General features: G+C 41.6%; 1 protein-coding gene across 2 annotated transcripts in view; it reads left to right on the forward strand.

Annotated features, from left to right (window-relative positions):
• Window positions 1-3,298: 3,298 nt before the first annotated feature.
• Window positions 3,299-22,944, forward strand: part of POU2AF1 (POU class 2 homeobox associating factor 1) — a 42,677-nt gene continuing 23,031 nt past the window's right edge. For both annotated transcript variants that reach the window (XM_029573913.1, XM_029573914.1), the window contains exon 1: window positions 3,299-3,426. In XM_029573913.1, coding sequence (XP_029429773.1) covers window positions 3,411-3,426 — 16 coding nt within the window. In that variant the 5' untranslated portion in view covers window positions 3,299-3,410. The remainder of the gene's footprint in view (window positions 3,427-22,944) is intronic.

Consider the following 22,944-nt stretch of genomic DNA (forward strand, 5'->3'; position numbering starts at 1 on the left):
ATGTATTGTTAGTCCAATAAAAAAGTATCACATATATTTATATATTTTTTTGTTTTGTTTTTATTTTCTATCCTTTTATTTCTATACATTCAAGTGGACTGACAAGGCAGCCAAACTACTTCATCTAAAAAATCTAAGTAATGGGTAATACCAATAAATAATGAATTCTAAAATCATTACTCTCAGGAATTTGCAATATTTTTTCCAGAAAATTCTGTACTCATGTTGCATCTCTAATTGCATGAGACGTTGGGTTAACATTCTGATTTCTAAAGGAAAGGTCCTGTGAGGTCTGGAAAGCTCATGTTGATGCAGTAAAGGCATATCCCCGTCTACATAGATTCCAGTTCACTCCAGGCTCAATGCAGCTAGTATGGACAGGGACCCTTCTGTTCAGTATAAAATAATGAACACTTTCTACCATGTCACCCACAACTGATTGAGATTTTTGTTACTTCCAGTAGTCACAATCAGACAATCCTGATACACAAAGAATGAAGCTGTTGAAGAGATGAGTAACAAAATGAATTGTCTACCTATTAGGATATCACTCTAGCAATGAGAATGAGGTGCAAGAGACAGCAATGTGTCAGCGTGATGTAGGTAGTATTAAAGGCTTTTTTTTTTAACCAGCTGAAGGCTAGAAGACCAAGTTTTAAAATTTTGGTTAGCATATTTCTTACAAATAATGTTTATATAGTATAATAAGTGTACATAGCACTGTACAAGATACATTTTATACTGCACCTGGCCAAAAAATGTCTTCTGAGTCAATTTGAGATTGAGCTAAGGATTGTTAAGTAACTAATTGAAGGACACAAGGAGTGGTGGAGATGAGACTGGAACCAGGATCCCAGTGGTGTTCAAAAGGGAAGCAAAATGGGGGAATCCTACTTGAAGGGCTGGTATGAGCAGATGTTAAGTTCATAAAATTTGTGCCTATGGACAGTTCTCAGTGGGAAAACCCGTGCCTACTTTCCCTTTGAAAATCAAGTACAAGATCCATGGGTGGACTCAGCATTTAGGAGAGCAGTTTGAAAATTGCCCATTGATATTTGTAAGCTATTCTAGGTCAAAGTACTATTGAGAATTACTCAGCAGTGCAAACTCAGTTAAATGGCCAGAAGAAGCAAAGTAGGACATGAAATGCAAGCTATTGCATAGGAAAGAGAGGAGCTTTGTGAATGTGGCAGATATGTAAGGAGACCAGGCAAATTCATGTCAGAAGAGACAGATTGAGCAGGTTCTTTGCCCCATTGAATCTATGGAGTCTTAGTCCCATTTAATTTTAATTTTAATTTTTACAGGAAAGCAGGAAACCAGAGGTCCACAGATATAATGGCGTAAAACCAGGATTGACACAGTCTACGCAGGGCTGGTGCATCCCATTAGGCGAACTAGGCAGTCACCTAGGGCGCCAACTATTAGGGGCCATGAGCAGAGCCTATCCCACTCATGGCTGAGAGGAGTAGAGACTCGGCAGGCTGTGAGTGGCACCCATCCTGCTCGTGGCCGAGAAAAGCAAACATTCGGAGGGCCACAAGCAGCGTCTCAGTGAATGAGGTCGGGACCAGAGGGAGGGGGCAGGTGCAAGGCAGAAGGTTTGCCTAGGGTGCCTAACACTCTTGCACCAGCTCTGGGTCTATGACCTAGTAACATAGTAAATGATGGCAAATAAAGAAGAAGATCAATTGGTCCATCCAGTCTGCCTAGTTCTTCTTGTCCCATATTGCTAAGGATAAATTCCAGTTACCAGCGATAGAAGCTTGATCATTTATAGGATACATTTCCTTATCAAATCAGTTGTCTAGTCACCTTATGGGTTTGGGTCTTTAAGCCTCACCCCATTCTCCCTAACCACTAGAGTAGAGAAGGCCAAGTTAGGTTCCCAAGAGCCCACAAGTTATGCATCAAGTTAGACCCAGTCGGGGAGGGGGAGGGGCAATGTTCAAACTGTCCACACTGGGGCAAAGCCTGAGGGTACTTTATACTCATGGACTTTGCATCAAGTTTCCAGGGGAGAGCGTGCACACATGTTGCCTTTGAAACTTGCCACGGGTACAAAATATCCTCAGACTTTGCACCTGTATTTTATTTTCATTTTAGAAGAAATATAACGCATCTTGACTTGAAAGTACAACCTAAGAATATTATTTTCCTTTCCCACCCAAAAAAAAAATGTGATCTTGGAAACGCCTCCCCCAGATGCAGCTAAAAGTGCGTGCATTGTAGAACATTGTGTGTACTTTTAGCTTCATTGAAAGAAGGTGATTTTCAGACTTTTGGTTGCTTTTAAAAATTTAAATACCACTTTTTTTGGGGGGTGGGGAGGGGTAGCCCATGCAATGCAGTGCTGAGTGCAACTATTGTAAAAAAAAAAAACAAACACCAGAATTTACAATCTCTTTTTTACCCACATAAAGGTGCCTCATGTGCATGCATTGCAGAAGTTCTGGAGACAAAGATTGTTTGTGGACCCTGGAAACCAGCATCCTTCAAACCTGATCTAGGACGCAAGCCATGGCCTACAACTGAATTCAATCTGATGGTAGTCCGTGTCTTGAACAGCGCATTTCAACCGGAACCAAACAGAAATTTGTCGAAAAAAGGATGTAGTCATTTAATGAAGAATGAAGTTCTCACAGGTGTTTCCTAAACTGTGCAGATGGAGTGACCCCCCCTAGAGAGTTATGGTTTCTTGTAAGGCATGAGCAAACATACAAAATTTGCTGTTCTGCTCCAAAGCTGTTGGATGGGACCACAAACAAAAGAGAAAAACATAATCTTAAGAAGTGTGTTTACAGTTTCTCTTAAGTATAAATTAAATCCCATACTCCTTGCAAACTTCTCACAATTAACATGAGAGCACACTTGACCCTCCTCCTACAAGGGCATTATGAGTTCATGTAAGCCCATGCCCTCATGGAATACCCCTGCAAGCCATCTGATGTTGACAATTTAAAAAATACATTAAAAATCTACCTTGAGGCATTCCCCTGCCGCTGTTTTTGGAGTATTTCAAAAGCCTTTTGGTTTCAGCCTTAGCTGCAAAGATTGGTAGGATGTGAGAATGCAGTAGGGCATTGTTTCCGAACACCTTCAGCCATGGATGAGACTTGTCTAACGTGAAGACGTGCAGCATGTGATTGAAGAGGGGGGTGGGGGGGAGAGAAAAAAAGCAAAACAGAGCTGCTTGTTGTGGTCAGAGGGCGTGATGACATGCAACTCTGCAGCGGGAACCTGGGCCTTTTAAAAGAGCTGAAGGCAACATCCTCTTAAATCAGTTGTCAGGGTCAGAACACATGCAAAGAAGCCGGCTCCTAGATATACCACAGAACTGACGCCGTGAAACACCCAAGCGCACCAAGCTGTCTGCTTCAAAGAGGAAAGACTGCGGCCTCTCCCAGAACATGCACTGGCAAAGATGTAAGTGACGTCTCCTCGTTTTCCAGCTTAGCACCAGGGATGCAGAAATATAGGGTGGCTTGTGACCACAGCTACAGGGTAGAGCTGGCAGTGAATTGTGCATCAGAATATCAGCAAATCCAAATAAAATCAAGATGAAGGCAATGCTAAAGTGCAACTATAACACATTTCTTCTAGCACTTGAGGAACACAGCTTAAATATGTTGGAACTCTCCACACATACTCTTAATTCTGTCTGCATTCACAATAAGCCTAAATGGTGGGCCAGTCTGGAATACTTGTTAACATACTCAGTAAAAGTCGCAGTACTAGCATTTCACGATTATTTTTTCAGAAGGTCTGGCTGTATTGTTGTATTTGACAATCCAGGGCAACTCTAAGCTATGGTTTTCTACAAAAGGATTCCGTTTGTTGCACTGGTCCCAGGAAAGATAGGGTACTTTGGAGGTTGTGACATCTTTTAAATGACCAACCAAAAAAGAAATTAGACAGAAATATTATTCTCTAATAACCATCGGGGGTCTCCCAGGATGGATACAGACACCCCGATGGGGCAACGGATATTTTAGCGATATAATAATAGTAGTGTGTTGCAGTGTTGACGCTAACCTACAGAGGCCAAGACGGTTCACGGGCAGACGGCGTTCTTAGTATTATTCACCAAAAAGTTAAGTATCAGTTAGTGAGTCACAAAGGAAAGTGACAGGACAGATGAACTACAAAGTGTTATGTATGGAGCGAAACCTACAAAGCTCTGAGTTCTGGAAGTAACGGTCGCTGCTCGAGTTGGTGGTTTTTATGTTCCTCTGCTTTTATCCTAATTCATGCAGTTATTTTGCACAATCTCACTGTGATCTAAGAACGTTTCGGCAGCCATATGTGCATTGGAATACTTGAACTTCACGATGTGCATTTGTCCTTCGGCCTGATCCTTCCTGGAGCTGAGCAGTTTTAGCCTGGCTGGAAATGGAGTGCCATTTAACTATCTGGCATTGATTTTCCTCACATGGAAATGAGATGAGTCTTATTTTCCACTCTGGCAAATGATCATAATTGGCTGTGATCAAAGCATTGCTATTGAGTAAAAGTGCACATTTTCTTCAGGTTACAGATTTATATTCTGTAATACATTTGGTACATTCATTTCTCCTTTTGAAAACATTTGCATTCTTTGGATTATTTAAGGACCTATACAATTAAGCTCAACATTCATGTTCATGTGTCCCTGGCAGTGAGGCCTTAACATGCACTTTAAGACAGTCCCCCATCGCGGTAATATGTAAGCGCTAATATTAGTGCTTAGCCTTATGTAAATGAGGGAGCATCATATGCAAATTAAGCTGTATCAGGCCCAGTGGCAAAAGTGTGGTAAGCTCTCCGCACACGATATTTTTCATGTAAAGCCGGAAAATTTAACTCCTGCCTAAGACCTGTTGTTACATTCTCATTGGGCCCAGAAAATCCTGAAATCCCCCTAACAAACCTGGCCGCTCTCTTCCCCCAAGACAAATTACCCAATAACCAGCCGGAGACCTACCTTTCTCCCACTCTGCCCCTTCTCCCACTAAAGAGACTCTTCTTCCTTCCATCACCCCCCACCAAAGAAGAAAAACCTGATGGCCCACTGGAGTCCGGGCCCTTCCACTTTGGTTGAGAGGGGGGGGGGGGAATGAAAGGGGGATGTCTTTCGGTAGGCCACCTGGCTCTCTCTCTTTGGTAGGGCCGGAATGGATGGGGAGAATTTGCCCAGGGAAAACGGGGGAGGGGGGAAGGGGAGGGGAATAAAATCCTCCCTGCCAGCTGAACTTTTCGCTTTAAGATAGTTTGAATGGCGATTTTGTGCTACGGTTAGCACTGACAATCTTTTTTTGGGTTAGCATCCATACCGTCGTGCTATTCATGGCAATTTTTACCTTGCCCTCAGTTCAGTTTTTCCATAGCATGTTAAGTCCTGCTTTAAAATGCACATAAACATTTTACTGAGTTGTATGGTAAACCCTTTTAGCACAGGTTTTATTCCCCGGGCCCCAAAATGCTATTTTTCAAAGCTGGCAAGCAAGGAAGAAGGTTTTATCTGAAGAGGCCCGGGATTCCATCTTGGAGATTCCTGCTCTTTGTATAATCACTTTTCATGCTGTGCACCATGATGACAAGAACCAAAAACTTGTTCCTTCTGGCTAATGCATTTGAAGCTCCAAACTCCTTTGTAAGAACTTGTAAAACTGGAGCCTAATTTATTGTCAGACTTTTGGAACACCAGTCTCTTTCAGGCTCTAAGTTTTATTTAAACCCATTAGGGATGCGCATTCAGATAATCCAAATTTGATACGGCCTCCAGAACTGAACACAGTATTCCAGGTGAGGCCTTGCCCCTTGCTGGTGACCCATATAGAGGCATTCTCACCTCCTTTTTTTTTTCTACTGATTTTGTCTCTCTTGATGCATCTCTCTGGCTCTAGCCACTGCCTCATCACATGGTTTCGCCAAGGTCTCTCTTCTGATCAGTGTACACCAGCAACTCCCCCTTGCAGTTGTACACAGCTCCTTTGGGTTTTTGCACCCCCAAATACACGAACCTGTATTTCTTTGCATTGAATTTAGCTACCAAGCCTTTGACCAGACTTTTTTAGGTCACTTTGCCTTCTGTCTACTCCCTCAGGTGTGTTCGCTGTATTGCCTATTGTGTCATCTGCAGAAAGACAAACAGATATTGAAGAGAACTGGCCACAAGACCAATCCCTGAGGCAGCCCACTAATGACCTCGCCCTCCCCTGAGAGGTAAATGGAATTTATCAGGGGAGGACGTGGTGATTACTTTCAGTTGATTTTTTTGTCAGTATTTTGTGAAACCGAAGTCTGATTTGGCTTGGATGTTCTTATCAGCCTCATAAGTTTTAGACAAAGTAATACAAGAATAAAAAGAAAATGATCCTACTTTATCTGAAATATGGAAGTCATTTCTAAATTGGGGGGGAGAGAGGCAGTGGGTGGGTGATGGCTGGGGAAACAAACATGGAAAGATGAGTGTGACTCCGGTCATGAGATTTCTGTCTGCATGAGTAGAATATTGTGATTTTGGAATTTTTTGTTTTGTGGGTTAGAAGCTTTTCATATATTTTTGGAATGTTTTCTTCTTATTTGAAAGAAAAATTTCTTCCCGATATTTTTGTGTTTGTGTGTGTTGGGGAGGGTGGGGGTGGGGGGGAAAGGGACAGTGTTTTGGTGTTAATCGGAAACTGTATTGAGCCACACAGTTATTTCAAACTTTTCCATTTGTGGACTTCATGTTCAAAACTATTTGTGTGCATAAAACCCAGTTTTGAATGGGAAGATTATTGAATTGAGATAGCCCTGGTTTTGCATGTACTTTTATGTAAACTGGCAAGAGGTGTTCCTGGGGGGTGAGGGGGATTTGGAGCAAGGCTCAGACTAATGTGCATACTTTTTGATTTTCAAAAGCATTTACAAATTTAAAAGTGGGTTTTACATGTGTAAATGCACTTTACCCATGTAAGTGGGCTTTTGAAAATTGCTACAATATATGCCATTGGATTGTCAATAGGTTTTACCCTCATTAATGCACTAAATGTGGGTAAGTGGCTTTTAACATTTAATACAATTGTATATTTCATTTACATACATAACCCTAAGTTACACCCATACAAGTTACACCCTCAGCAGAGAAAGGTCAGATGTATCTTTTTGTGCCGGTGCATGTCCCATGGTACTTACTTGCAAATTTTCAAAGTGAATGTATGTGCACAAGACAATTTCACTTAGAAAATTTGGGTAAACTCTGGGGTCAATATTCAGAATCTAGCCTGTTATCAAATGGATAGACATATCTGGCTAACTTACGGGCCGATACAGTACAGTGCGCTCCGTTGGAGCGCACTGTTAACCCTCTATTGGACGCACGTTTTCGACGCGCTAGCGTTACCCCTTATTCAGTAAGGGGCCGAAAACGCGCATCCAACCCCCCGAACCTAATAGCGCCCGCAACATGCAAATGCATGTTGATGGTCCTATTAGGTATTCCCGCGCGATTCAGAAAACAAAATGTGCAGCCAAGCCGCACATTTTGCTTTCAGAAATTAGCGCCTACCCAAAGGAAGGTGTTAATTTCTTCAGGCACTGGGAAAGTGCACAGAAAAGCAGTAAAAACTGCTTTTCTGTGTACCCTTCGACTTAATATCATGGCAATATTAAGTCGGAAGTCCCGAAAGTTTCCAAAAGTAAAAAAAAATAAATAAATTTGAAGTCAGCCCGCGGCTATAGGGTCGAAAACCGGACGCTCAGTTTTGCCGGCATCCGGTTTCCGAGCCCATGGCTGTCAGCGGGCTCGAGAACTGACGCTGGCAAAATTGAGCGTTGGCTGTCAAACCCGCTGACAGCCGCTGCTTCGGTCCAGAAGGAAGCGCTAGGGCCGCGCTAGTGTCCCTAGCGCCTCCTTTTGCCTGTTTTTACCGCCGGGCCTAATTTGAATAGTGAATCGTGCGCACAGGAGAGTGGCCTGTGCGCACGCCGGGAGATCGGGCATTCGCCCGCTCTCCTGCGGACTTTACTGTATCGACCCGAAAGTGCCTATGAATACCAAACTGTGATTTCTTTTTTAAAGTGATGTGGACATGTAAATAAGTTAATTGTAGATATGTTTCCAGATTTAGTCTGTATTATAGAAATGTGGTTCACTGATTCTGATGGGCTTTCATTGGCACAGTTGCTTCCTGATAGATGCAGCATTTGCTATCAGCCTCACAGGGTCATTCATCAAATTGTGATGGGCTGTTATCGCGTCGCAGTTTATACATTTAAATTAGAGAAAGGAGAGGAGTTTGGGTGGGGTTTAGGGAAATTAAGGGCCTGCAGCGCTGCGGGCAATAATGTATCACACGTTATCTCCCACAGTTGCATCAGAAAGAAATAGCTATGAGGGGGATCTATTTTTACAATCACAGTCAACACACAAATAATTGTTGTTCCAAGGAAAATCTTTAACTCAAGCATAAAAGTCAATGGGGATAATATGACAATAAGTACATTTTGCACATGTAGCATCCATACTTCCCACGGTTCACAATAAATCTTCAGAAACAGTAACTTCTGATACAGAGAGGAACGTACACATTCAAACAGGGGTGAACAGCGTCACTGGCTCTTCCTTTCTCCACCCTCTGCTGCTGACCTGGAGCAGCTGGGTGAATTTATTTGTCTCTATGGGAAAAATAAAAGCACTGAGATTGAGATTTAAAAGTACTTAAATGTAGGTGTCTTAAACCACAAGGCTCCTAAATTAAGATTCCTAAAAAGTGAGTGGGTACAGGGCAGGAAAATGAATTTAGGTGCTGAGCGCCTAAATAAGGTGCCTTAATTTAAGTCTTCCCAACACCTGTACTTATTGTAGGGCTCTCAAATGAAGGCTCCTTAATTAATCTCCTAATTAAGGCACTTTAAAATCAGTATAACATTCCTGCTAGGGCTCACCTTTGATATTCCATCCATAAAAGAAATGAGGAAAAAGACCTTCTCATATGTAGGTCCAAGCCTATGGAATAATGTCCCTAAAGAACTGAGATTCATGGGGAATTATTTGAGTTTGAGAAGGCATAGTAATTTAAAGCCGGGCTTTTTAGTATGGCTTTTAATTAATGATGTTTGAGTGTTCTGTTTGTTTTTACGATTCACACCAGGCCTCTGCTAGTTTAGGTTGGTTGTTGTATTTGAGTTATTAATGACTACATGCTGTTGTTTAGATACATTTATTATTTATAGGGTTATACTGTTTATTATTTTATGTTAATTGTTTTTTATTGCGTTTTTTATTGTCACTACTTAATTAATCGTCTTTTTATTATTTGTTTTTAAAGATTGCATTTCATTGTTGTTTGCTGTACTTCACTCTGAACCTGAATGAATGAATGAATGAATGACTGCAAGAGAAATCAAGCAAATAAATAACTAAATATACTTTCAGGTGCTCCACTGTCACGTACTATATGCTTTGCTTCATTTCCCATTGCACCCTGAGCAGCTAGTTCAAAAAATCTCAACGCCTAGAGATCCTCATTCCTATGCATCTTGGCCTGCAGGCCTACAGATAAGAATCTTCTCTTCCTTTTTCCTTCTACAGACATCCCTTGCTTTAATAGTCTTCAGGAGACCTCTGGAGACAAAAGCCTCCGGAACTCTCCAAAAACTAGGAGAGTTCCACTTCTTATGCTCCCGTTGGGGTAATATTCTCATGCCTTCTCTGCTCAGAGTAGTAAATGTTCTGTTTCCAGAAAGCTTACTAAATGTTCATTCCATTCATGCACCACTGGCAGGGGTGCATATTTCAGGGACTAAAATATCCTTGAGCTAAGGCCTGAAAATATAATGCTAAGTATCCAAGGGGACCCTACATGTATAAAACGATTCACCAGGAAAGAATGATAAATTCCTGTATAGTTTATAAGAACATAAGAATTGCAAGCTGGGTCAGACCAAGGTCCACTGAACTCAGCTTCCTGTCTCTGTCAGTGGCCAATCCAGGCGCAAGTACCTGGGAGATCCCATAAAGTAGATCTAATTCCTATTTCTCACTCCCAAGTATAGCAATGGCTTTCTGTGGTCTACCTGGGTAGTAATGATTTACGAGCTTTTCCTCCAGGAACTTGTCCTCTTTTAAACCTCGCTATGCTAGTCACCTTGATCATATCCTCACCTCACCAAATTTACCTATTACAGTTGTGTTTGTTCCTGGATAGTAAATTACACATTATTCTCTCTGTTAAGTCTCAGTAAATGATTTGAGGAGATATTTTGTTATATGTGCACTAGTATAAAGAAAGTGATGGAACAGATTGCAGTTATCTGTTGTAGTTCTGTTGTAGTTCTACCAATAGTTGCTAAGGGATTTAATTGAAAACAATTTTTTAAAGAAAAAAAAAAGCATCCTGCTAGTAGTAATACCCTTGAAATTAGTGGTGTATGCACTCCCTTTGCAGTAGTCTTAAAGCTATCTTGGGGATGTTGAGGGGTGAATTGCGAGAGGATAATGAGCAAAGGGATTTACAGATGGGAAGGGAAGCTCCAAGGGGTAAAGGGGTACAAAACAAGGGGGGAGAAAATGTAAGAGGAAGTGATGTAAAGTGTTTGTGAACAGCAGTTTACTTGTTCTATGTACCTGTTGCCACTGAGGTACCTTCAGTTGTGTTGTTATGGAACATATTGTATATGTCTCTTGCGTTCACTTCAATAACATTTTTTATAAAAGAAAGCTTTAAAAACATCCCTGTTTAGTTGATCTAGTTAACTTTTCCAGCATAATGCCTGTGGCTGCTCAGGATCTGTATATGTATATGCTACTTTTATATTCTGTTCGAGATTTTCTGTGAATGCTTTTATTGTACTCCCCCTGAACTATGGAAGGGCGGGGAACAAATATTTTTTTTTCAGTTCAGATATTTTTATTGAATACCAAACAATGTAAAGAGTAACAAAAAGAAAAGAAAATATAACTCTATCACGCAATAGGCAGCAGAATGCAAAACATTAGAAACGCAATGCATACGTCAGTGTAAAGACTGTGTCCAAGAGTACATTTATTTATTTATTTTTATTTATTTGTATTTTTCTATACCGGCATTCACGGAGTTCGTATCATGTCGGTTTACATAAAACAAGGGGTGAGAAATACATTATAACGTAAATAACTAATAACATAAGAGTATACATTAAAAAGTAAAACAAGTGCATGGAAGAAAAAAGTTACAATAAAACGGGGGTCATTCTAACTGGGATTAGAGTTAGAGGAAAGATAAACAGTTTAACGAGAAGTAAAACATTGTAATGATTGGTAGATAGAGACTGTTTCAGTTTAATAGGAAATGATCAGCAATGCTGCATTTGATGGTAGTGAATCTTTAAGGGTCCGGAAATGCTTTCATGAACAGCCATGTTTTCAGTCTTTTCCTGAAGGTTTGAAGACATGGTTCCTGTCTTAGTTCTAGGGGGATGGAGTTCCACAGTGGGGGACCTGCTGTGGAGAAGGCCCGATCTCTCAATGTTATATGTTGGGTGGTATTGTTGTGTGGTACCTGTAGATATTCTCTATATGCTTCTCTGATGGGTCTGTTGGAGGAGTGTTTTTTAAGAGCTATTTGTAGATGGAGTGGAGCCAGTCCATGAATATTCTTGTAGATTGTGGTGAGGGATTTATGAATTATTCTGTAGTGGATTGGTAACCAGTGTAGGTCTTTAAGGACTGGTGTAATGTGATCTCTTCTTCTTTTGTTTGTTAGAATTCTTGCTGCGGTGTTCTGTATCATTTGGAGCGGTTTAGTATGTGATGATGGGATGCCTAGTAGGATGGAGTTGCAGTAATCAATTTTCGCAAATATTATTGCTTGGAGCACTGTTCTATAATCATGGAAGTGAAATAGGGGTTTTATTCTTTTTAATACGTGCAGTTTGTGGAAGCAGTCTTTGGTTGTTTGGTTGATAAACGATTTCAAATTTAGCCTGTTGTCTATGGAGACTCCTAAATCTCTTACTTTTGAGGTTTGCAAGTTGGCTGGCGGATTTGTAGTGATTTTGCAGTTATCTGGAGAGATTAGAATGAATTCACTTTTTGATTGGTTTAGGATTAGATTTAAGCTGGATAAGAGCATTTACAGGCATTTACAGGCATTTAAAGAGCATTTACAGGCATAGAGCATTTACAGGCATAGAGTCCTTAAATATTGATCAAGTGGCCTACACACCACGGACCACTGGGCCAGTCTATGAAACTTAATAGCAATGGCCTTCTCATATTTATAGTACATGCAGACTGAGCTCCACCGGAAGTGATTGTGCCACTATTCTTCCTGTTTGAGGGAATCATTTTGATGGCTATTGCCAATAGGAAGTCAAGAAATTTCTTACTGGGGGATGGAAGTTAAGATGGGAAAAGCTGTTGCTTGCAATGTTACAATGTGATGTGTAATGGGGCAATCAGTCTCAAGAATATGTGATACTGCACAGCATACTGATTTCCTAAAGGGGCATAAGAATAACATATGAGACAACAATGCTTTGGGGGCAGCAGAAGACCAGCAGTGGTGATCCTTTAATAGACCAGCTGTAAACAAACAATGCATAAGAAAAAAATAAAGATTGAGTAATACTGGAAGGAAGTGAAATACGAACTGAAGAGTTCCAAAGATAAGGCAAATCGACATTAGTGTTATTACAGTCCAGTTCCGAGATCCAGGTGGTGTACAGTCCAATATAAACAGGAAATGTAATGACTTTTATTGTTTTATATAAATGATAAGCAAGATAACCAAGCGGGCCATAATCAAGATAAAAACAAGCTAGGTAAGGAAAACATGTTAAGGAGATAAGAGTAATAAATCTCATGTTATGTTTAAGTTGAAACCAGTGAAAGTGCTGGGATGGGGATAAAATAAACCATACAACCAAAGTATCAGATTATAACAGTTGAGCCTCATCGATGATCTGCTCCAGAAACCATAGACCACTCTTTTGCTATGTCTTCCAGTTTAAGCATTTATTGGAAAGCTTAATTTGGGGATGGTACCAAGGAGAAGAAAGTTTAGAAAATTTCCATTTAGGGAGGAAGGAGGCATTCAATCGATCACATTCCAAATATGCTTTATGAGTTGAATGAATTAAAAGATTATTAGCCAGAAAAGAAGGGCATATCATACCAGGTAAAGCTGCAAGTGTAAAGGGACTTGATAAATGACAGTCAATATTTAATCATCCATTGTACCTGAAGACTGGAGGGTGGCCAATGTAACCCCAATATTTAAAAAAGGCTCCAGGGGCAATCCGGGTAACTATAGACCAGTGAGCCTGACTTCAGTGCCGGGAAAAATAGTGGAAACTATTCTCAAGATCAAAATCGTAGAGCATATAGAAAGACATGGTTTAATGGAACACAGTCAACATGGATTTACCCAAGGGAAGTCTTGCCTAACAAATCTGCTTCATTTTTTTGAAGGGGTTAATAAACATGTGGATAAAGGTGAACTGGTAGATGTAGTGTATTTGGATTTTCAGAAGGCATTTGACAAATTCCCTCATGAGAGGCTTCTAAGAAAACTAAAAAGTCATGGGACAGGAGGCGATGTCCTTTCATGGGTTACAAACTGGTTAAAAGACAGGAAACAGAGAGTAGGATTATATGGTCAATTTTCTCAGTGGAAAAGGGTGAACAGTGGAGTGCCTCAGGGATCTGTACTTGGACCAGTGCTTTTCAATATATATATAAATGATCTGGAAAGGAATACGATGAGTAAGGTTATCAGATTTGCGGATGATACAAAATTATTCAGAGTAGTTAAATCACAAGTGGATTGTGATACATTACAGGAGGACCTTGCAAGACTGGAAGATTGGGCATCCAAATGGCAGATGAAATTTAATGTGGACAAGTGCAAGGTGTTGCATATAGGGAAAAATAACCCTTGCTGTAGTTACACGTTGTTAGGTTCCATATTAGGAGCTACCACCCAGGAAAAATATCTAGGCATCATAGTGGATAATACTTTAAAATCGTCGGCTCAGTGTGCTGCAGCAGTCAAAAAAGCAAACAATGTTAGGAATTATTAGGAAGAAAATGGATAATAAAACGGAAAATGTCATAATGCCTCTATATCACTCCATGGTGAGACTGCACCTGGAATACTGTGTACAATTCTGGTCCCCGCATCTCAAAAAAGATATAGTTGCGATGGAGAATGTAGAGAGAAGGGCAACCAAAATGATAAATGGGATGGAACAGCTCCCCTATGAGGAAAGGCTGAAGAGGTTAGGGCTGTTCAGCTTGGAAAAGAGACGGCTGAGGGGAGATATGATAGAGGTCTTTAAGATCATGAGAGGTCTTGAACGAGTAGATGTGAATCGGTTATTTACACTTTTGAATACTAGAAGGGCTAGGGGGCATTCCATGAAGTTAGCAAGTAGCACATTTAAGACTAATCGGAGGAAATTCTTTTTCACTCAATGCACAATAAAGCTCTGGCATTTGTTGCCAGAGGATGTGGATTGTGCAGTTAGTGTAGCTGGGTTCAAAAAAGGTTTGGATAAGTTCTTGGAGGAGAAGTCCATTAACGGCTATTAATCAATTTTACTTAGGGAATAGCCACTGCTATTAATTGCATAAGTAGCATGGGATCTTCTTAGTTTTTGGGTAATTGCCAGGTTCTTGTGGCCTGGCTTGGCATCTGTTGGAAACAGGATGCTGGGCTTGATGGACCCTTGGTCTGACCCAGCATGGCAATTTCTTGTGTTCTTAACCATTTATATTTAGGGTGGCATGCAACCAATGATAGCTTTGTTGTAAGATAAAGGAAAACAACAAGAGTGGTACACAAAAAACAAAAAGATAATAAATAGATAATAAATAATATAAAATAAATAAGTATTCAGAAACACATAGGGGTTGATTTTAAAACGAATGCGCGTACGCCCTTACATGAGCATATCGGCATTCAAGCGAGGATATGCTGTAATTTTTAATTGTGCACACACTTGCACGCGAATATTTTCGAATGCACCAACTGCACATAGGTGTGCTCCTTATTTTAAGAGGTTACTCGAGCACAGCTGGCACGCGTGTCTTCCATAAGATCTTGTCGGCTTTTACATGTGTATGTCAGCGAATTTTAAAACATGCTCATGTGAAACACATTCCCACTTTTGCAATTAGTCCACCAGTTTGTCCAGTTAATTGTCCAGTTAATTGTGAGGTCTTTCAGACCTCTCTGGTTCTTCATCCTACTCCCCCCCCCTCCCCACTCACCCAGTTGACCCAGACCCCTCATCCTGTCCTATAAGTCCTAAAGATCCTCAGACCTGCTCCTCATTAGGAGCAATAGTAAAATTATGCGAATATCTAACATATGCACACTGTGGGCTTCATGCTTAAAATTTGGAGTTATGTATGTAAGCCTTTGCCCTGCTCCTTTCCCACCCTCTTATTCTTTACACGTGCACGGGTACAAATACACATATATTATGCAGTTTTAAAAAAATCCTCGTTGCGCATACGTGGACATTTTTTGTGCGAGCAACACTTTTAAAATCCCATTTATCTGCATAGTTCACCCACCTCTCTTTTTGTCTTTCTGGGTTCAAGAAGGGAGTCAAGCAGATGGTGAAGTGGACCCAGCTAGAGGCAGTGGGGTAGGTTTCTTTGTCTTAGACTAGTCAGGGAGCTATACAATACTCTCTCCTCCATGAAGCCTGTCCCTCTTTAGCATATTAGATTCACAAAATTCACTCCATTCCAGGGCCAATCAAATACTCAACTTTATTTTCTGGAATGTTCAGCCAGAAACTATGTGCACATCTTATAGAGGGCAAGCAGAGCATACTGAATTACATCAGAGTTCATGGGATTTATTTATTTATAAAACCTTATATTCCACAACTTCCAAAAATGTTTCTGTCCACCACGGAATACAAAAATATACAACCATAATAAACCAAATAATAAACATAAAACAAACATACATATAAAAATAATAAAAGTCCATTAAAATCTTCACCTCCAATCATTTAAAAGCTTCAGTAAAATGTAAAGTTTTCACTTGCTTTTGAAGTGATTTAAGTTCCTTTTCCTCACAAATCTCTGCAGGAATTACATACCACAGAGTAGGCCCAATAAACGAATAAACGTATTCTCTTATAGATTACAACTTTAACTTATAGTTCTTGTAAGATGGAATAATAAGTAAGTTCATTCCAGAAGAGCATAAAGGCATAGTTGGGACATAATGCAGTAACTTGTTTGCCAAAGAACAGGTTGGTTCAGCATAAAGGAGTTTATGTATTAGTACCAGCATTTTAAATTGAGCTCTCCATCTCATCAGTAACCAATGGAGATTTTTCAGTACAGAAGTGATATGTTCAAACTGTAAGTTCTCTGCCCAGGTCCTTGGAAATAATTACTTTGTTTCTGTTAATAACCTAACCACAGAATTTTGTATCAGCTGTAAAACTTGAGTATAGTTTTTACACTTTAAATCTTTCTTCTTCCATGGTGGGGATAGTGCAGCAGATGATGCGAAGATTTCAGAAAACGTGTTTCTGAAAGCATCATATGATGATTCTGAGAGCTGAAACTAACATATGTTTGCCTTTCGTGAGTTTTGGTATTGATGAAATGCTCTCTGGGAAGAAGGAAGACAGCAATCATAAAAGGAAATTATTCTGAAACCCAGAGTCATGGTCATGATACATTACCAGTCACCACATCAGTCACCGTGAGGGACAACCAGCTTTCAAATTCTGCTTTCAAGAATGTTTTATATGTTAGTGGGACTGAAAGGTGTAAAAAAAAAACCAAAACAAAACAATGAAATACATCAAAGTGAATTTGTGCTTTTTGCGGGGCACAGCGTTAATCAAGAATGTGGACCTGCCTCTCCAGATGCAAAACATCAGCGTATCATATCACAGTGAGATTGGTCTATTGCAGGCGATTTGTATTATGGGGACCTGGTTAGTGCTGCGCAAAAAAAATTCAAGATTGAACTTGAACCAGGCGGCTACCAGAAAGTGTACCCGCCTGGTTTAAGATATAGGGAAAAAAATGTTTAAAAGCCCAAAAGACCACAAAGTGATCCATTGATTTGAGAAGTCTGAAGCAGATCCAAACAAATTTGCTTCAGAAGAACCAAGCCAGTTTTTCCAGGTTCAATGTAGGTACTTTGAAGATTTTCGCCTACTCTTGATATAGTCCTGCTAATATCAGGTCACCTTGCATCATTCTCCAAGTATTCAATGCCCTGCAGTCCTTTTCTGTCTTAAAGTTCCTGAAACTGAAGTCATATCACATAGGACAATTTCTCTACAAACACTGTATTCATAAGAACACAAGATTTGCCATACTGGGTCAAACAAAGGCCTATCAAGCCCAGTATCCTGTTTTTAACAGTGGCCAATCCAGGTCACAAATACCTAGCAGGATCTCAAAAGGTCAATAGATTCCATGCTGCTTATCCCAGGGGTAAGCAGTAGAGTTCCCCAAGTCCACCTTAATAATGATTTATGGACCTTTCCTCCAGAAAATTGTCCAAAACACTTAGAAACCCAGCTATACTAACAACTTTCACCACATCCTCTAGCAATGAACTATGCATTGAGTAAAAATTATTTTCTCCTATTTATTTTAAATGTATCATCTTGTAACTTCATTGAATGTTCCCTAGTCTTTGTACTTTTTGAAAGAGTAAGCAATCGATTTGCAGGGCCCCATATGGTAACCTAAATACAACTATTAGCCAATCAGTTGGCTATATGTCATACAATTTTATCCTTTCCTCTTTTTCATTTTATTTCTTGAAGAGGGGCCTACCTCTGCTTCTCTACATTGTGAAGTGATGTCACTGCAGCGACAAACATCAGGAAGTATCAGACAGAGCTATGGTTACCTCCAAGCCAAAAGCATTCACCTTCCTTCCAGTGCATTATCCTGTGGTATTCTACTAAAGCAAACTTTTGAGAGTAAAATTCAGCCGCAATGCAGCTTGGAAAGTTAGCCAGAGGAGCCACTGAATCTACCCAGCTATTCTAAAGTTAGCCAAGTACGTTTATCTGGCTAATGATAGGACAACCCTGTAGCTCAACCAGACTTAGGGGGGTCATTCATCAAAATGCGATAAGGCGTTTTTGCATGTGTAAAGCCCCGTTAACACATGCGATCGCACCATATTGTATGGTGCAATGCAAATTCAGAAAATAGGAGGAGTTAGGGGCAGAGAGTGGGCTGGGTTAGCCTGTCTGTGAAGAGCTATTGCACAGCTGATTTTAACTACACCTCTTTGAATTGTGTTAGGCTGTGTGATAGCTGCTGTGACTGTGCAGTAAGGTTTCATTGCCCTTTGTGATGTCTCCTGTAAGGCCTATTTCAGGTGAATTGAAGGGATGAGAGAGAGAGAGAGAGAGAGAGAGAGAGAGAGAGAGAGAGAGAGAGAGAGAGAGAGAGAGAGAGAGAGAGAGACTGGCTGTAATGTCATGGCCCATAGGTAGGTATTTGTATCCCTATGGTAGGCCCACCTAGTAACTCGAGGTGGGGATTAGGTAAGAGTGTAGTGGGTTAGGGGCCACTTTGACATTGTACATGACACCTACGAAAAGAACAGTGGTCTCATGAAGATTTGATGACCTTTGGTGTGAGGAACTCACTCCAAGATGAGATTTGGGCAAGGTTCTCTCAACCTAGCTTGATGGACTCTTTCCTGGGTAACATCAAGCTAGGTTGAGAGAACCTTGCCCAAATCTCATCTTGGAGTGAGTTTCCTCACTCCAAAGGCCATCAAATCTTCAAGAGACCACTGTTCTGTTCGTAGGTGTCACGTAGAATGTCAAAGTGGCCCCTAACCCCCTACACTCTTACCTAATCCCCACCTCGAGTTACTAGGTGGGCCTACCATAGGGATTCAAATACCTACCTATGGGCCATGACATTATGGCCAGTCTCTCTCTCTCTCCCTCTCCCCCTCTCTCTCTCTCTCTCTCTCTCTCTCTCTCTCTCTCTCTCATATGTCTGGGACCATTAACAATGGTCCCCCAGTGGTTGAATGCAGGAAATACAACAGGTCAGCACTTATTGCAGAATCTGAAAAGGGTATTGCAATTTGCACTAACTTAGCTCTTCACACAGGTAATTAGCATAAAACACACCCCTTTTGCTATCGCATGCAGTACTTACCACATTTTGATAAATCCAGGCCTTAGCCAGATAAGTTATACGGCTAATTCTGAGATTCTGTCTTGGCCAGATAACCCATTCGGCTAAGTTGGCTCCTCCCCAGAATGCTCTGGCCCCACCCACCGCTCAGCCTGCTAACTATTGAGCCAGATAGCTAGTTACCCGGATACGTGGCAGCTGCTCAGCAGGGCTGGCTGTTCAGTTGCCACCACTTAGCCTGAGGGATATTTTCCCTTTGAGATCTGATGCAAGTTACCCGTGGATTTTGCACCCAGGTGGATGAGTTTGAATGTTACCCCCCTCAAGGCAGCCGAACTGCTCTCTCTCCTCTCGGTTCCCTCACGCACATCCCTTGGAGTTACAAACCCAGCAGGTGGCTGATGCCGTGGTTTCGGTTTCTCAGAAACCTGCTGGTACCTCAGCTTCTCGCTTCCTCTGCTATCGTGGCAGAATTTGTACTCAGAATGAAAACAAGCAGGCACTGAGAGCTTCCTGAGAGATGCAGCTTAGTTTCAAAAAAAGATTAAAAAAAAAAAAAAAGCTTAATGTTCTCTGATTACTGGGGTTTGTTTTTCACCTGCGGGTGACTTTTTCACACTTTTTTTTTATACAGGGTGTGGTTTAGTTCTTCAGTTACAAGCCTCAGGTGTGCAGTGGCCCAGGTAAGTGTCCAAAACCTAGGTGGCTTTGTCCAGGGGATGCTTTGCACTGGATCAACATAAGAATAATCCAAAGATGGTGATTTCAAGAGCCAGAGCCCCCTGTGCTCTCGAAAGCACTTATAGGAGGCACCGCTCTCTTTGTGTTGGCTATATCTGAAAAAAAACAAGGGCAGCCACAATCTCCAAAATCATGATGAATTCAAAAGGAGGGGAGCGATAAATGCAAGGGCAAGAAATCTACCCTGCTTCCAAAGAAAGTTCTGTCTGGTGAGGGTGGAAACCCCCACTGTGGGCAGCGGGTGGCGGACACTCGGGGCTCAGCTGTATTGGGGATCCTGCTGTGCCCATTGGCATCCGTCACCTAAACCATCCAACCAACCCCCCATTATGACGATGTGCACTATTTTTAAGGGTTTATAAAAAGAAAACTAATGCAGTGTATAAAACGTGTACAGTGTGGTGGGCTGTTGCACCACGTTTTTTTGTTTTGTACACTGCATATTAAAAACAAAACACTCACAAAAGCAGTGCACATCGCTATATATGGGGTTAAATGAGTGGAATCCCCTCCCTCCTATACACACACCAGAACCCCTCCTCCCCACAGGCACCCGCAAGCCACCTACACACACAGGCACACCCGGTTTATATTTATATGATTGCTTTACTTATTTATTTGCCTCGCTTGGAGGCCTATGGGGTAATTTTTAAAAAGGATGTACATGCAGACACCAGGTTTAGGCACGTAAATTGCTTCTGAAAATCAACCGGGGGGGGGGGGGAGGGGGCAGAGCTTGTAAGAGTACGCTCATGACACGATTATGCACTCACAAGAGGCATTACACACTTTCAATTTTCGGAGGTATAGGAATAAGTCTACAGCAGGGCTCCCCAAACTTATCATGTGTAACCCCCCCACCCTCCAGACTGGGCACTTAAAAATGTTGTGAGGGTCCAACACCTGTGTAGGCCGAGTGCCAGTCTGTTGGCTTCAAGGTTCAGCAATGTGAGTGAAGCAGACGGTGTACTTCAGGGGCGCTCAAACCGGTCCTCGGCCCCCACCCCACCCCCCACTCCCACTCCCAGCCAGTTGAGTTTTCAGGATATCCCTAATGAATATGCATAATTAACATTTGCATACATAGGAGGTAGTGCATGCAAATAAATCTCATACCACACCCTCACCCAACACACCAATGCAACCTCCACACTTATACCCCATACTCCATGCATCACCACGCTCACTTTCTCTACACAAACTCCCCATAGCACACACATCTCACACACACACATCTCACACACACACACACACCCTTCTTTATACACACTCTTACAACCAGAACCCCCACATCTCTTACACACATTGACTACTGTTATATCCTCCATACCCACATGCACATATCCCCTTACACACAGACACCACATCCTCCACACAATCCCTTATTGCAATCATTTTTTCATACCTGTAAAATCGTGCTTGCTAAAAAAAATGTAAAGTCACATTCGTAATGCAGAGGCATTGACAATAATGAACAGCTAGACATAGAGATTCCATGCTACAGTTAAGATATAAGATTTTCTCCTTCCCGGTGCAATCTCTGGCAATATTCAAATGTTTCTTTTAAAGAAAGGCCACTAGAATCAACCAGGAAAATTAAATTTTAGAAAAGCAGGGAAAACATGCAGAGGCTTGGCTTTGGAAATGTTTTTCAAGTTAAGCCGTGCTTCACTGTAGTATTACGTTTTGTGAGAGAAGGAGAGGGCTTTTAAGAGGACCATATCCCTTGTTCAGCAGAGACGGGGGTTAGGAAACTGGGAGAAATTGCAATTCCTGTGCTGGGTCAGTAGGGTTTGAGGTATGAAGGAGGAAAGGGTTGTCCTGAGCAGGCCCTTCTACAAACCTATGCCGGAAAGCCCCGTCTCTGCATGCTTTCCCTACTCGTAATGCTTCCCAGCATAAGGAATGTTGGAAAGGATTATGGAAAAAGGATCCATGTCTGTCTGTTCTATCTGTCTGCCTGTCTGTAGGCAGTAACACAGAACCTCCAAAAAAGGGACAAAGTCACAACATTTAGCATGCAGGAAGAAGTTTGAAAACTGAAAACATCAGGTCAATATTTCTGGAGAATCAAGTATCCCCTAAAGTTTCATTCACTCTCTATGGGAAACCGTTACAGACTGCAGAATATTGACCAGTGCGTCAATTTTAAAACCTTCCCCCACATATGCCCCCTTCAGCAGCGAGGCACAGGGCAACACAGGCAGGTAGGCATGGAACATGGTGAAAAATGCTACTGAAAGGTGCCTTCCAAGTCACCTCCTCCCACACTTTCAAGTCAATCCCTCCACACCTCCCACACATGCATCCCTCCACACACATTCACCTTCATACCCAGCCATCTATGTACCTCACAACCTCTCCCCTCCCCCACACATAGTGACTCACCTTCCACCTACACACATGCACATATCCCCCCACATACCCAACCACAAACCCCACTCACCTGTCACATACCCCACATGTATCCCCCACATACACAACCACATACCCCCACTCACCTGTCACCCACATAAATACCTAAACACTCCTCCACCCCACACAGTGACTCACCTTCCGCCTACACACATACACATATCCCCCCACATACCCAACCACAAACCCCACTCACCTGTCACATACCCCACATGTATCCTCCACATACCCAACCACATACCCCCACTCACCTGTCACCCACATAAATACCTAAACACTCCTCCACCCCACACAGTGACTCACCTTCCGCCTACACACATACACATACCTACACACTCCCCCATACATGTAAACACACTCCACACACTCCTCTGCCTGAAGATATCCACACACTCCCGCAGCCACACCCACATACCCCCTCAGAGAATTCATCCCTCCCTCCAACACAATGGAGAGCTTAGGGGCTAAATGTTCAAGAAACGTTAATACGGTCTTAAATAAAATGTTTTCTTCTGAACCAGTCTTGTTTTCTATTTTCCAACAGATTTTTCTTTTCTTTGTAATCAAGACACTAAGCATTAAACATGTTACAACAACTAGAAAAACCATAATGAGGCATAAAATGTACTCAAAATCTAATGCAAGAAACCCAACGCTCCCTTCTACAAATCTAA

Source organism: Rhinatrema bivittatum, chromosome 12 (assembly GCF_901001135.1).
Source record: "Rhinatrema bivittatum chromosome 12, aRhiBiv1.1, whole genome shotgun sequence".
Classification (NCBI taxonomy): Eukaryota; Metazoa; Chordata; class Amphibia; order Gymnophiona; family Rhinatrematidae; genus Rhinatrema; species Rhinatrema bivittatum.